We start from the raw sequence: 13754 nt of genomic DNA on the forward strand, positions 1-13754 counted from the left end.
GCCAATACGCAATGCTAGGTTATATCCAATCAAGCGAACTACATGAGATGCTTACCCATTCCCCGTTTACGTATTTCCAGCGGTGCGAATCCACCTGGGAAAATTCCAACAAGACGGTGTACATCGCGGTCGGGTCCAAACCGGTGGCGGTCACTTTTACCACTGGGAACATGCGCCTGAAAGCAAACGAAAACGGATTATATTTGCGGTCGACGCTAGGCAACGTAAAAAACGGCCATTCGACCGCCTCTAGAAGATCGTGAGAGAGCAACTATAGCGAGTGAAGCAGTGCGATGGAATATTTACATTAACAAAACTTGTTTAGGCCTGTTCGATGATTCAAAGTAAACATTTGCCGAGCAAATCGGATTTTTCAGTTCTAAACCAACGATACCAACGTCATTCTGGAGGAAAAAATAACCGATTGTAATAAACAACTGAAACCCCATGACCAATTCGTTTCGTCATCTGCGTCTTCGAAGAAGTTCCCTCGCGCCATTTTCGATTCGATTCAGCATATTTAAACGACGAAGATGGGACAAGCACAAAAGTATCAGTATCCCCGATTTGCTCACCTCCCATTCTTGGTGACAATCATCTCGTTGGTGAGATTTTGAAACCGCAGCCACAGATCACGATCGTCCAGAGTGACGGAGAGATTGCGTTCGCTGGCTCCGCCCCGCCCATGGCTGGCTCCACCACCGCCAGCGCTACTTGCATTGGAATGTGACATACTGTTGTTGGGTGCACCGCCGGGGCTGCCGTTGGTCGAGCCCGTCATCAGAGGATCAATGGCGGACAGGATGTGGGATGTCGCCATTTGGTCCACCGAGCGCATTCTGTGATAGAGAAACATAGTAAATCGATTGTAAAGGGCGTTCGGTTTATAATTTACAGATAAAAACATAGAAAAATTGTTAAACATATTGGTTAATCGTTAGCCACTACTTTTCCCCATCTTTCAGGTAATTTACGGATTCATCGCAAAAGAAGCGTTCATCTTTTGAAGCCAAGAATGAATCGAGTTAATTTTTGATACCGTGCTCTGAAGTGAAGCGTATTCCACTCAAAGCGTTCTGCATCGTTTGAAACAAATGATAGTCGAAAGGGGCAAGGTCTGGACTATACGGTACAATTTCCCATACACTTTTTTTTAGGATATAAGGAAATTATAACAATGTTGCTGAACACTCAATTCTTAAATCTATTGGTATATCTATAGTGTATTTAAGTTTCAACTTATTCTACTGTTTATAGCAAGGGGACGAATTACTCGCATAGGAAGGAAAGGAGGGTATAAGGATATAGGGACAATCACACACGAAGATCGATAGCTTTAAGGAAAACATATATATGGGACATGTAATCAAGGTCTAACCGAGCCAACACATCTCTCACCGGCACTTTGGGCTGTATTTCATGGGCCCGAAGGGAGTTTTCTAAATTTGATCTGGCGACAAGATATTCCTCGCACGACCAAACAACGTGTTCGATGTCGTGATAACTTTTGCCACAAAGGCAGAGATTGCTGCTGGCAAGATTGAAGCGGAAGAGTAGTGCATCTACTGAACAGTGATTGGACATGAGTCGGGAGAAGGTACGAATAAAGTCCCGACTCAAGTCCAGACTTTTGAACCACGGTTTGAGGCTAACCTTAGGGGAAATCGCCTTCAATTGCACCTACCTTTGCTAATGAGTCTCATTACCCGGAATCGAGCAATGTGAAGGGACCCAGACAAAGGTAATAACATAACAGCGTCTGTATAAAGCACCCAAAATTTCTAGTATTCTCTCAAGGAAGTACGGCGAGTGCTTTTCCGGCCTTACTGAACGGATAGCTTCGACAGAGCTAAGACTATCCGTTACAATGTAATAGTGTTCAACACTATTCTGGACAGCGTCGCCTCACGACCTGTTTTCAGATTTTTCAATAAGTTGAACTTAATTCGATCCGTTCCTCGAGCAGAATTGTTACATGAAAAGAGAGCAAGAGAGAATTCTACCATCGAAAACTTGGAATCAAGATCGCACCTATCCGCGCAAAATTAAAAATCCATCGATGTGTATATTCTTCGCTTTCATTCGTAGAAGAGCGATTTCTCATGTTTCGATCCACTTTCCATATTTTTTTTCATTGACGTTTCTCGTGACAAACCTCCCACGAAATTTCGCCAATAAGCACGTTTTTTCCCTTTGATCAAATTATTAAAATTTTCAGGGGTTCCACGTTTCCGAAAAGCTTCAAATGCATTCGATTTTTGTACATAAAGCTTGATACATTGGGAGGCCTTCGAAGAATAGTGGAACCTGGGATGGGTGTCATAAATCAAACGTGAAAGGAGGGTATACTCCTCCAAAGGAGGTAAACCATCTCTGGAATTGATGGCTAGAGCAATCGCGTCCGCATATTTTTGACGTAGGGTTACGTCTTTCGGGAACATATTGGGGACAAATTGAAAATCGAAAATCGAGCAGATCGTGAAAATTGTCCAATTTCAAGCTCAGTCATTTCATGATGGATTGATGAAATTTTTACGTCAATCGATTTCGGCACTCCATAACATTTTTTTTATGTTGAAGAAAATAATATATGGCATGAAACTAACTATCGAGAAATTGAAAAATCTCAACCCCTATCCTAACGGAAATACCCACTTCTGATTGGTCGAAATTGACGACACATGCGACGGGTCCCTAACAGAGACATCTAAACCAAGTTGTCTGGGGGAATTCGGCATTGCAAATACATAAAGGTAGAGGGAGCTTTTGCTCCCACCGAAATGTGTTCCCTAACAGAGACATCAAAACCAAGCTGTCTGGGGGAAATCGGCATTGCAAATACATGAAAATAGGGGGAACTTTTGTTTCTACCGAAATGTATTCCCTAGCAGAGACATCAAAACTGCCTGGGGGAAATCGACATTGCAAATATATGAAAGTCGGGGGCATTTTTATATTACAAGTAAGGTAGTGATACGATTAATTCTAGCAAATAAAATTCAAATTTGGAACTTTAATGTTGGTTGCTTCGTGAAATTTCATATCAATGACCGATCGTGTATTGTGAAAAAATTAGCACAAGTGTATGTGTAAAATTGCATATGGTAGCAGTTGTGTTAAAAATGACTTGATATATGAAACGATTTATTTCAATTTTCATAGGAAAGTACACCAAGGTGTGATCCCACTCGAGAACGGATCGTTTGATTTAAGCTTTCTGTTTTGTTGTGTTCATTTTCACCCATGGTGAGTTTATACGGCGAGAAAAATTTGAAAAGTTAAGAAATATTAGGAAAAGTGATTGCTCTACATATAGTATTGGGTGTTGTTAGTCCAATTAAAATTCGCATTGGGTTGGATAAACACTCAGAAAGTAAAAAGAAAATTACCTATTCCATTTCAAATATGTTTTCTCTATATTGAAGTAAGATATTTTACTGATGATAAAAATTGATAATTGTGTTTGGCATTGGTAATTGTCTTATATTACGTTGGTGAGTTTTTTTCTTTAATTCATCCATTCATAACACAGGAGGCCGGATCACAGAGGGCGGTTTTCATCATATCTCGTTCCACTTCGTATCTTTTATCTGATGCGCACCATCCAATGACTGTTTACCATCCTTCTGTCATCATCACTCGGTAAACACTGGTGAAGTGAGCAAACAATACCCAACAACCAAACAAAACGGCCCTTTTCAGGAGGCCACCCAACCATAATCAAAGAGTTTAACGATGTAACTCTTTAAACATATCCAAAATCAACAGATAGCCTAACGGAATCCTACGTCAATTATGCGGTTGTGTCTCGGACACAACCCTCCTGTGACTTTTTCCAGTCACACATTGTGAGGTCATATGCCATGTTTATAGATTCAGAAGAATTCGACCCATTGTTGATGGAAATTTTGATTGGCAAGTGATCACTACCGTTGGGATCCTGGATTATATTCCACTTGCAATCTAGTGATAGTGAATTTGAGCAAAGAGAAAGTTCAAGAGCACTTGGGTTAGAAGGAGGTCATATTGAAGCTGTTACATAGGTCATATATTGAAGCTGTTACAAAGGTCAAAGGTCCCCCAGGCAGTTCCGTGAGAGTTGAAGTCTTCCAAGATCAATCGTGGCTCAGGAAGGAGTGAGCACATGTCAACAAGTTGCTTGCGGCTAACCGCAGCTCTCGGAGGCCAATACAAGCTGACAATACAGAGGTCTGATGTTTGCATGACAAGTAACAGCTTCGATCCCTCCAATAGGTGGATGGTCAATTCGAAAAAATAAGTGACATTTATTGATCCCCAATAGCACCCCTCCGTATCTGTCATCGTGGTCCAAGCGTATAATATTGAAATCGTGGAAAAAAAGATCATCTCGCGAAGAAATCCAAGTTTCGGACAGAGCAAAAACATCACAATTGAACTTATGAAATAAAAATTCAAATGTATCCAATTTAGGGATAAGACGCATTATCTCCTGAAAAAAAAACAGAACTTATAGTTTGTTCTCAGCTTTTAACAAAAAACAACATCAAGCTCAATTGTCCTCAATTGATATTCTAGGCATAACTGTCCCACTATGTATGTTTGTAGATCCATAATAAACGAATCGTTTCAAGTACAAGAATTTCACGCCTTCAGCAGGGCTAATGCACTCATTTATGGTTTGGAAGAACGAACTAATTCTCAAACAAATAAAAAAAAAGTTCAACAGAACACATGCACACCTTGTTAACGAATACCTAACAACATCGAGATTCATATTCTGCAAAGGTGTTGCAGATCACTCACTTCTTCATAAAGCGATGTTTTCGTGCATAATCATTCGGAAAAATACAAAAAAAATATTGTTCGTTCCCGGTATTTCAGAAAACAACATCAAGTTCAATCGTCCCATATTGATATTCTAGGCATAACTGTCCCACCATGATTTTTTAAACTCGTAATCAAGCTTGTTTAATTAAAGTGAGAGGAGCTTTTCACATTTCATTAGACAATAGTTTACTGTTTATAAAAAACCGGTGTATTGCTAAACTGAAATGCTTAAAGCTTCTGGTAGACAAATATGGTACAAAACATTGATTGCATTTTTCTCAGTTGCTGATCTTGAACTGCAGTATAATGAACGTGAAAATTAAAAATAAGTACCATCTATGCGTCAAACATTTTAATTGTATCGGAGTTCAACTTGTTGTGAAAGAAAATGTAGCGCAGTTTCATGGCGAATTTGTTTGCAATAACCTTTTTGGGATACAATATATGATCACTTAAGATACTATCGCTTAGGTTTAGAACTTCCAAGAAATCTTGTTTATTTAGTTTGCGAAGTGGTCGGAGAGTGGTACTTTTTTCAAGTGTAAACTAAAAGTAGCTTCAAGAGGAAGGTAATTTATGTCTCCACTCAAAAAACTTTTTAGGCAGAGTTCCAGATTTGAATAGACTTGCAGCACGATGATGTAGATAGCCAGATATCGAATATATTCACAGTTGGTTGATCTATACTGAGAGGTGATTTATTTGCGACTAACTGTTCTGACAAATTGATTTTTTGCTATTATAGAGGCTTCAAATTACAAATTCCATTCCCCTCTAATCTTAAAAAAGCCAATTAATCAATTATCCCTAATTTTCAAATCTTTTTTTTTTTTCAAAAATTGTAATTTCAGGTAGCTTCCGTCAAAAAAAAAAAAATTTCAATAAAATTTAAGAAGGTCACGTCAAAATTAGCTATTTTTCCGCTGATTTGGGGTAGAGTTGTTCTATATGATGAAAATGGTATTTGTGAAATTGCTTTACGATGTCTGATCCTCAATTGTAAAATCTAGCAGCAGTGTGCATTTTATATCACTTCACGAACCTGATTTTCTTTATAGAAAATTGGTTATACTGATGCATTCAAAATGATATTTTTCCTGAATAGTTCGTTGATCTTGCAACAAATTTGCCTTACATCCAATGTGTCGCCTAGTTGCAAAACCGGCCGTCTCCAAAAATTAAAATTTTACAGGAAAGACGATTTTCTGTAGCATCATGCCAAAATGAGATGAAAAATAAATCTCTTCGGTTCTTAGTGACGATGGGCGAGGGTGTTTGAAATCGCTGGTTCAAATGGCAGATGCACATGGAGGGGGTAGTTATTCAAATTTTCATTTTTGATTTGGCCGGTTTTGCAGCGAATTAGAACTTGAATATCGTTATAATTTGTCTTCGGCGGGCTCAAACCTTTTCCCCTGATGTCCTACTTCGTCCCTCTCTTCTTCAATAAATTTGAACATCGTGCAGTTTCAGAGGATTTACAACAGTACCTGGGACCACTGTCGAAAACTTACTGTTCGCAATACATCTCTTAGTGTTAGTCAAAAGACTTTCGCGCTCCAACCTTCGTTCTGTATGAAACCTCCCCTTGAACCAGCGTCTTCTTATTATGCTTGGATATGAAAAATGTCTTTTTTTTATTTTATTTAAATCGTTTATTTTTACAGGCTCAGTTACATAGGTTTAAAGGAGCCGAACTCCTTACTGTATTGTTACTAGTATATATACATTTTTCCTTAACTCTAATGTTAATAATATAGGAAACCGATAACTCGCGGTCAACTCGAGTTTAGAAGGGTGACATATTTTCTTCAGGAAAAGGAGGGGATATGAGGATATGTTGACAATGATCACACTCACACTCTCAATCACACTCATCACACTCAATTCTTAAACCTATCTTATATCTAATATGTATTTACATTTCATCTTATTCTTAAGAAGGGATCCGATCTCTCACAAAGGAAAAGGAAAAGGAAAAACTAAGGGTATAAGGACAATCACACACGAAGATCGATAGCTTTAAGGAATACATATATTTGGGACATGTAATCAAGGTCTAACCGAGCCAACACGTCTCTCACCGGCACCACGGGCTGCCTTCCTCGGGCCCGAAGGGTGACTACTAAATTCGATCTGGCGACAAGATACAGCTCGCATGACCAAACAACGTGCTCGATGTCGTGGTAACCTTGGCCACAAACACAAAGATTGTTGTCGGCAAGATTAATACGAAAGAGTAGCGCATCTAACGAACAGTGATTGGACATGAGTCGGGAGAAGGTGCGAATAAAGTCCCGACTCAAGTCCAGACTTTTGAACCATGGTTTGAGGCTAACCTTAGGGATAATCGAGTGGAGCCACCGGCCCAATTCATCTTCGTTCCATTTGCGTTGCCAGTTAACTATGGTATTTTTGCGGACTAAAGAATAAAATTCATTGAAGGCGATTTGACGCTGATAAATATCGCCTTCAATTGCACCTACCTTTGCTAATGAGTCAGCCCTCTCATTACCCAGAATTGAGCAATGTGAAGGGACCCAGACAAAGGTAATGACATAACAGCGTCTGGATAAAGCACTCAAAATTTCTCGTATTCTCTCAAGGAAGTACGGCGAGTGCTTTTCCGTCCTCACTGAACGGATAGCTTCGACAGAGCTAAGACTATCCGTTACAATGTAATAGTGTTCAACAGGTCGTGAGGCGACGCTGTCCAGCGCCCAGTGTATTGCTGCCAATTCAGCAATATACACTGAGCAAGGATTCTGAAGACTGTGTGAGGTGCTAAAAAATTCGTTGAACACTCCAAATCCTGTGGACTCATTCATAGAGGACCCATCAGTAAAGTACATATTATCACAATTGATATTCCCATACTTTGCATCGAAGATCGTTGGAACGATCCTCGATCGAAGATAATCTGATGTTCCATGGATATCCTGCTTCATGGACAGATCAAAATGCACAGAGGAATTGATGTAGTCAGGAAAACAAACACGGTTGGGAATATACGAAGAAGGATCAACCTGCATGGAGACGAATTCATGATATGAGCTCATGAATCCAGAATTTAGCTCGATCAGCTGCTCAAAATTTCCGATCACCAATGGGTTCATAACCTTACACCGGATGAGGAACCGAAGAGATAATAAATTGAAGCGATCTTTTAGTGGGAGTAGGCCTGCCAAAACCTCGAGACTCATGGTATGCGTTGAGGGCATACATCCCAACGCGATACGGAGACAAAGATACTGAATTCGCTCGAGTTTAATGATGTGTGTTTTGGCAGCTGATTGAAAACAGAAACTGCCATACTCCATCACTGAGAGAATAGTTGTTCGATACAACATTATAAGATCTTCTGGGTGGGCTCCCCACCAGGTGCCGGTAATTGTACGGAGGAAGTTTATTCTTCGTTGACATTTTTCACTCAGATACCTAATATGGGCCACCCAAGTACATTTGAAGTCGAACCGGACCCCAAGATACTTGAATGACATAGCATGAGTGATCGGTTTACCCAAAAGTTGAAGCTTTGGTTTTGCTGGTTTATGCTTCCTAGAAAAAACCACCGTCTCTGTTTTCTCCGTGGAGAATTCGATCCCTAGCCCAATGGCCCAGGTTGAAAAATTGTTCAAAGTATCTTGTAAGGATTCTTGCAGGTCGGATTCGTTTGATCCTACGACAGACACCACTCCATCATCTGCAAGTTGTCTTAGGCTGCAATTTTGTGTAAGGCAATTGTCAATGTCGCTTACGTAGAAGTTGTACAAAAGGGGGCTTAAACATGAGCCCTGGGGGAGTCCCATGTAAGAGACCCGACTTACTGCCGAATCTCCGTGAGAAAAGTTCAAATGTTTCTCACAAAGCAAGTTATATAACATATTATTCAATAGAGGCGGCAGACCCCGAGAGTGTAATTTGTCCGACAAAACCTCTATTGAAACAGAATCGAAGGCCCCCTTTATGTCCAAGAATACTGAAGCCATTTGTTTTTTTTCGGCGTAAGCCATTTGAATTTCTGAAGAAAGCAACGCAAGACAATCATTCGTCCCCTTGCCCCTGCGGAACCCATATTGTGTATCTGAGAGTAGGCCATTCGTTTCAACCCATCGATCAAGGCGAAACAAGATAATTTTCTCCAACAATTTCCGTATACAAGACAGCATTGCTATTGGGCGGTACGAATTGAAGTCGGACGCGGGTTTTCCGGGTTTTCGAATAGCTATAACTCGTACTTGTCTCCAATCATCTGAAACAATATTATGCTCCAGAAACCGATTGAATAAGTTCAACAAGCGATGTTTCGCCACATCAGGGAGATTTTTCAGCAAGTTGAACTTAATTCTATCCGATCCCGGAGCAGAATTGTTACATGAAAGGAGAGCAAGAGAGAATTCTACCATCAGAAACCCGGAATCAAGATCGCACCTATCTTGTGGTATATCTCGAATAATTCTTTGCACTGGAGCGGAATCGGGACAAACCTTTCGTGCAAAATTAAAAATCCATCGATGTGAATATTCCTCGCTTTCATTGGATGAAGAGCGATTTCTCATGTTTCGAGCCACTTTCCATAATTTTTTCATTGACGTTTCTCGTGATAAACCTCCCACGAAATTTCGCCAATAAGCACGTTTTTTCCCTTTGATCAAGTTTTTAAATTGATTTTCAAGGTCCAAATACGTCTGAAAATTTTCAGGGGTTCCACGTTTCCGAAAAGCTTTAAATGCATTCGATTTATCTCCATAAAGCTTGGAACACTGGCCATCCCACCATGGATTGGGAGGCCTTCGACGAATAGTGGAACCTGGGATGGGTTTCGTTTGAGCGCGAACCGCGCTGTCATAGATCAAACGAGAAAGGAAGTTATACTCCTCCACTGGAGGTAAACCATCTCTGGAATTGATGGCTAGAGCAATCGCGTCCGTATATTTTTTCCAGTCAATGTGTCTTGTGAGGTCATATGCCATGTTTATAGATTCAGAAAAATTCGACCCAATGGTGATGGAAATTTTGATTGACAAGTGATCACTACCGTTGGGGTCCTGGATTACATTCCACTTGCAATCTAACGATAGTGAATTCGAGCAAAGCGAGAGGTCAAGAGCACTTGGGTTAGCAGGAGGTTTAGGTACACGTGTTGTTTCCCCAGTGTTCAAAACGGTCATATTGAAGCTGTTACAAAGGTCATATATCAACGATGAACGATTGTCGTCATACTGTTCCCCCCAGGCAGTTCCATGAGAGTTGAAGTCTCCCAAGATCAATCGTGGCTCAGGAAGGAGTGAGCACATGTCATCAAGTTGTTTGCGGCTAACCGCAGCTCTCGGAGGCCAATACAAGCTGACAATACAGAGGTCTTTGCCTCTGATGTTTGCATGACAAGCAACAGCTTCGATCCCTCCAATAGGTGGAAGGTCAATTCTAAAAAATGAGTGACACTTATTGATCCCCAATAGTACCCCTCCGTATCTGTCATCGCGGTCCAAGCGTATTATATTAAAATCGTGGAAAGAGAGATCATTTTGAGAAGAGAGCCAGGTTTCGGATAGAGCAAAAACATCACAATTGAGTTTATGAATTAGAAATTTGAATGTATCCAATTTAGGCATAAGACTACGACAATTCCACTGTAAAACAGTGATATCTCCGACCTCTCTATTTAAATTAGACATCAAGAGAGATAATCATTGCAAGGAGGGGCCATGTTTGCATCAATTGCTGCAAAATTGTCTTTAGTACTGGAAGCATTGCGGTGACAATGGTTCTGATGGAGTCGGAAACATTAAAACACGTGAAGTTTGATCCACAAGGTCAGACAACTTTATAAATCCCGATTGGGAAGTTGAACTTGACGGAAAAACAGGGACAGTTGGGGTTTTTGATGTATCACCGGAGGGACTTGTCCTTGAACTTTGGGAGTGGTCACATTTTTGCGCCGGGGATTCCCTTGAGAAATAAACGGCGTGCCCCCGTTAGCTGTATCCACTTCCATTTCGTCAACTGGCAACGTAGCGAAGACATTGTGTGTAATTATTAGTTGTTGTTCTTGAGCCAGTGGAGAAGCGCCCTTCAAAATTTCTGCGAAAGTGCGTTTAGAGCGTTCCCTCAAAGAGCGCTTCTGTTTCTCCCAGCGAGCCTTGTATGTTTCACAAGCTGAGAGCACGTGTGGGGATCCCCCGCAATATGGACACTTATGCTCAGTCGCACTGCAGGATTTCCCCTCATGTTGTTCTCCGCAAGTGGCACATCGTTCTTTATTGGCACAATAAGCAGCCGTGTGACCAACTGACTTGCACTTTAGACAAGTCATTGGCTTTGGAATAAAAAGTCGCACGGCTAACCTCAATTTATCTACCATCACGTAGTCAGGGAGAGCTGAACCAGCGAAGGTGACTCGAAACGAGTTGGATGGCGTAAATTTCTTTTCTTCTCCTTCATGGGAGACTGTTCCGAGCTGGCGGCAACCCAAGATCTTAACAGTCGTCGAAGGCAGTTTTTTAAAACGGCCGGTACCTTCACTCGTAATGTATTCGCACGTCAAGCCCGTTTCGGTTATCACACCCTCAATTTCGACTATGTGAGAGGGAATGTAGACCCGATACTCAATTGTAAAATGCTGATCGACAACAATCTTGTTTGCGTCTTTTCGATCATTCACGACAACTCGCAATTTGTTTGGTCTAACCTTCGAAATTTCCGAAACGGAGGTATACCTTGCCAGATCTTTCGCGATCTGCATGACTCTCAACGCCTTTCCATTTGGCTTAGGCCTGAAGAAAACAACCCAGGAATCAGTTCCGGGCGCATCTTCTGGATAGACCTTTACACGGGGAGTGGGAATAACAGGGGGGGAAGGCGAGGACGGGGATTGAGAGTGGGAAGGCGAAGGTTGAGAAGGAGCGGGAAGAACAGAGGGAGAAGACGAGGTTGAAGGTAGAGTGGGATCGTTAAGGGCAGATGGGAGATTTGCTAGTTTTTTGGAGGGAGGCTTGGTAGGGTTAGCTGACTCGTCCCCAGAAGAAGTATCTTCCGTATTTGGAACACGTTTGAGTGACTTTTTTTTTATCCGTTAGGAGGGAACTAGAGTCAGAGACCTCCATATCCGAAGGTCCCCCACTCTCTGCCAGTTTAAATTTTCACTTATATTCTAAGTATTTTTTTAAACAATATTTCACAATAAAATAATTCACAAAAACAAAAAAAAAACTTATAATTATTAAATATTTTCTCTCAGTATATTTAATGTTATTCACCTATGAACGCACTCCAGTGCAGATGAACGGGAGCGTGCTGAAAGCTCGTTGGTGGTGGGAATGTGCCTACGACACCACTACACACAGTCGTCGGTGAAAGCTTACCCGCACTGTCACTGTTGGCACGATGACTCGGCGAAATCTCCAATGTCGGCGAAGCAGCGACAAAACAAAAACCAATGCTTGGCTTTCCGAGGATGAAAGCCTCTATCCACTTGCAAAAAAACAACAATCACGCGGTAACCGATAACGGAACTTGGACGCTACTTTCCTTCGTCTGGTTACTTCGGGCAATCGGCGAAGAATGAAAAAAAAAATGTCTTTGTAAGAGCAAATTTCAAGTACCATTGTGCAGGGGTTTAAGGTATATATTGCTGGCACTCTTCCAATCCGGATTAGTGTAGTCTCTTTCCGGCTTGAACACCGTTCCATTTTCCGAAAGAAATCCGTTGAACTCTGAAAGCTGAACGAGGATCTCCATGTTCCTCAATATCTTCCAAGTTTGAGCAAACACACGATCCGAATGAAAGTCCGGGAATGGGGAAAACGACCTCCACATTTTTCAGTTGATTAGGTGCACACCGCGTCACCCAGTATTGTAGCATAAACATCATCTTAGTATTTTTATTTTGGTCTCCACAGCCGTCAGCCACACATGGTACAGCTGCCTACAGTAGTTCAATCCGGGATATTTGGCAGAGCAAAATTCTGCTGAAAGCCAAACCTGAACTAGATGCGAATGAATTGCAATTTTTGAAGTCAAAGTCAGAGCTCAAAGTGAGTAAATCCGCCGTAAATCTTTTTCTGAAAATTCTGAAGCTCGTTTGTTGTGAAGCTTGCTTTCAGTCATGATGTGGATCTTTTCCTTATCAGTTCTACACATTTGGAGCACACATCAGTTCTCGGTGACCCGAACTCAATGTTGAATCCTGTGTTGAAAATTATTCTGAAATATGATTGGGTTACTTGGGTAGTAGTCTGAAAATGCGCCTTTTTGATCTAGAATTACAGTACCCCCTAGCGGATATGGAAATGGCGGGCTTTGAAACTCACTGGCGAGAGGATTTGGCCGGTTTTGCAGCACATCATGATTTATGAACGCGTGTTTCTTTGGAATTTGGTAAATTTTGGCGCAGTTTCTCACTGTCAATAAGTGGAACAATGTATCTAAGGTCTAAAAAACGAAAAAATGAATTCCTCAAATTTGAGGAGTTGGCCGGTTTTGCCACCAGACGACACAAATGTAACGACTTCTCTAAAAAAAAGCTATTCATTTGACATACGCGCTTTCAAAAATTCAGTCATAATCAAAATTGGTAATATGATGATCAAATTTGTGATTATGAGTAGCTTTCACTCCCACAAAATTTTCAAATAAATTCGGAAACCAAAGTAACAAAAGAGAAGAATTTTTACTCATTTTCAATTGAGATAATTGATGAGTTTTCCATTGCAGATTAACATTGGGATACAGGAAATTTATAGAATGTATATTATAATCTTACTTATATATGTTACTAGCTGACCCGGCAAACTTCGTACCGCCCCCTTCCCCTTAGAGAGAGAGAGAGAGAGAGAGAGAGAGAGAGAGAGAGGAGTGTTCATTCACTATAGAAACCTCCACATGTCAAACAAGGCTCGATTTGCTTGAATAGTTCTCGAGTTATGTAGAAAGTTGTATTTCAT

The 13754-nt window shown here is 41.0% G+C and overlaps 1 protein-coding gene across 2 annotated transcripts in view; it reads right to left on the reverse strand.

Moving 5' to 3' along the window:
* Positions 1-13754, reverse strand: part of LOC129771196 (T-related protein) — a 43450-nt gene that overhangs the window by 2057 nt on the left and 27639 nt on the right. For both annotated transcript variants that reach the window (XM_055774609.1, XM_055774610.1), the window contains 2 exons: positions 576-839; positions 56-176 (listed from right to left, as the gene is read on the reverse strand). In XM_055774609.1, coding sequence (XP_055630584.1) covers positions 56-176; positions 576-838 — 384 coding nt within the window. In that variant the 5' untranslated portion in view covers position 839. The remainder of the gene's footprint in view (positions 1-55; positions 177-575; positions 840-13754) is intronic.

The sequence above is a fragment of the Toxorhynchites rutilus genome, chromosome 2 (genome assembly GCF_029784135.1).
Source record: "Toxorhynchites rutilus septentrionalis strain SRP chromosome 2, ASM2978413v1, whole genome shotgun sequence".
Lineage (NCBI taxonomy): Eukaryota > Metazoa > Arthropoda > Insecta > Diptera > Culicidae > Toxorhynchites > Toxorhynchites rutilus.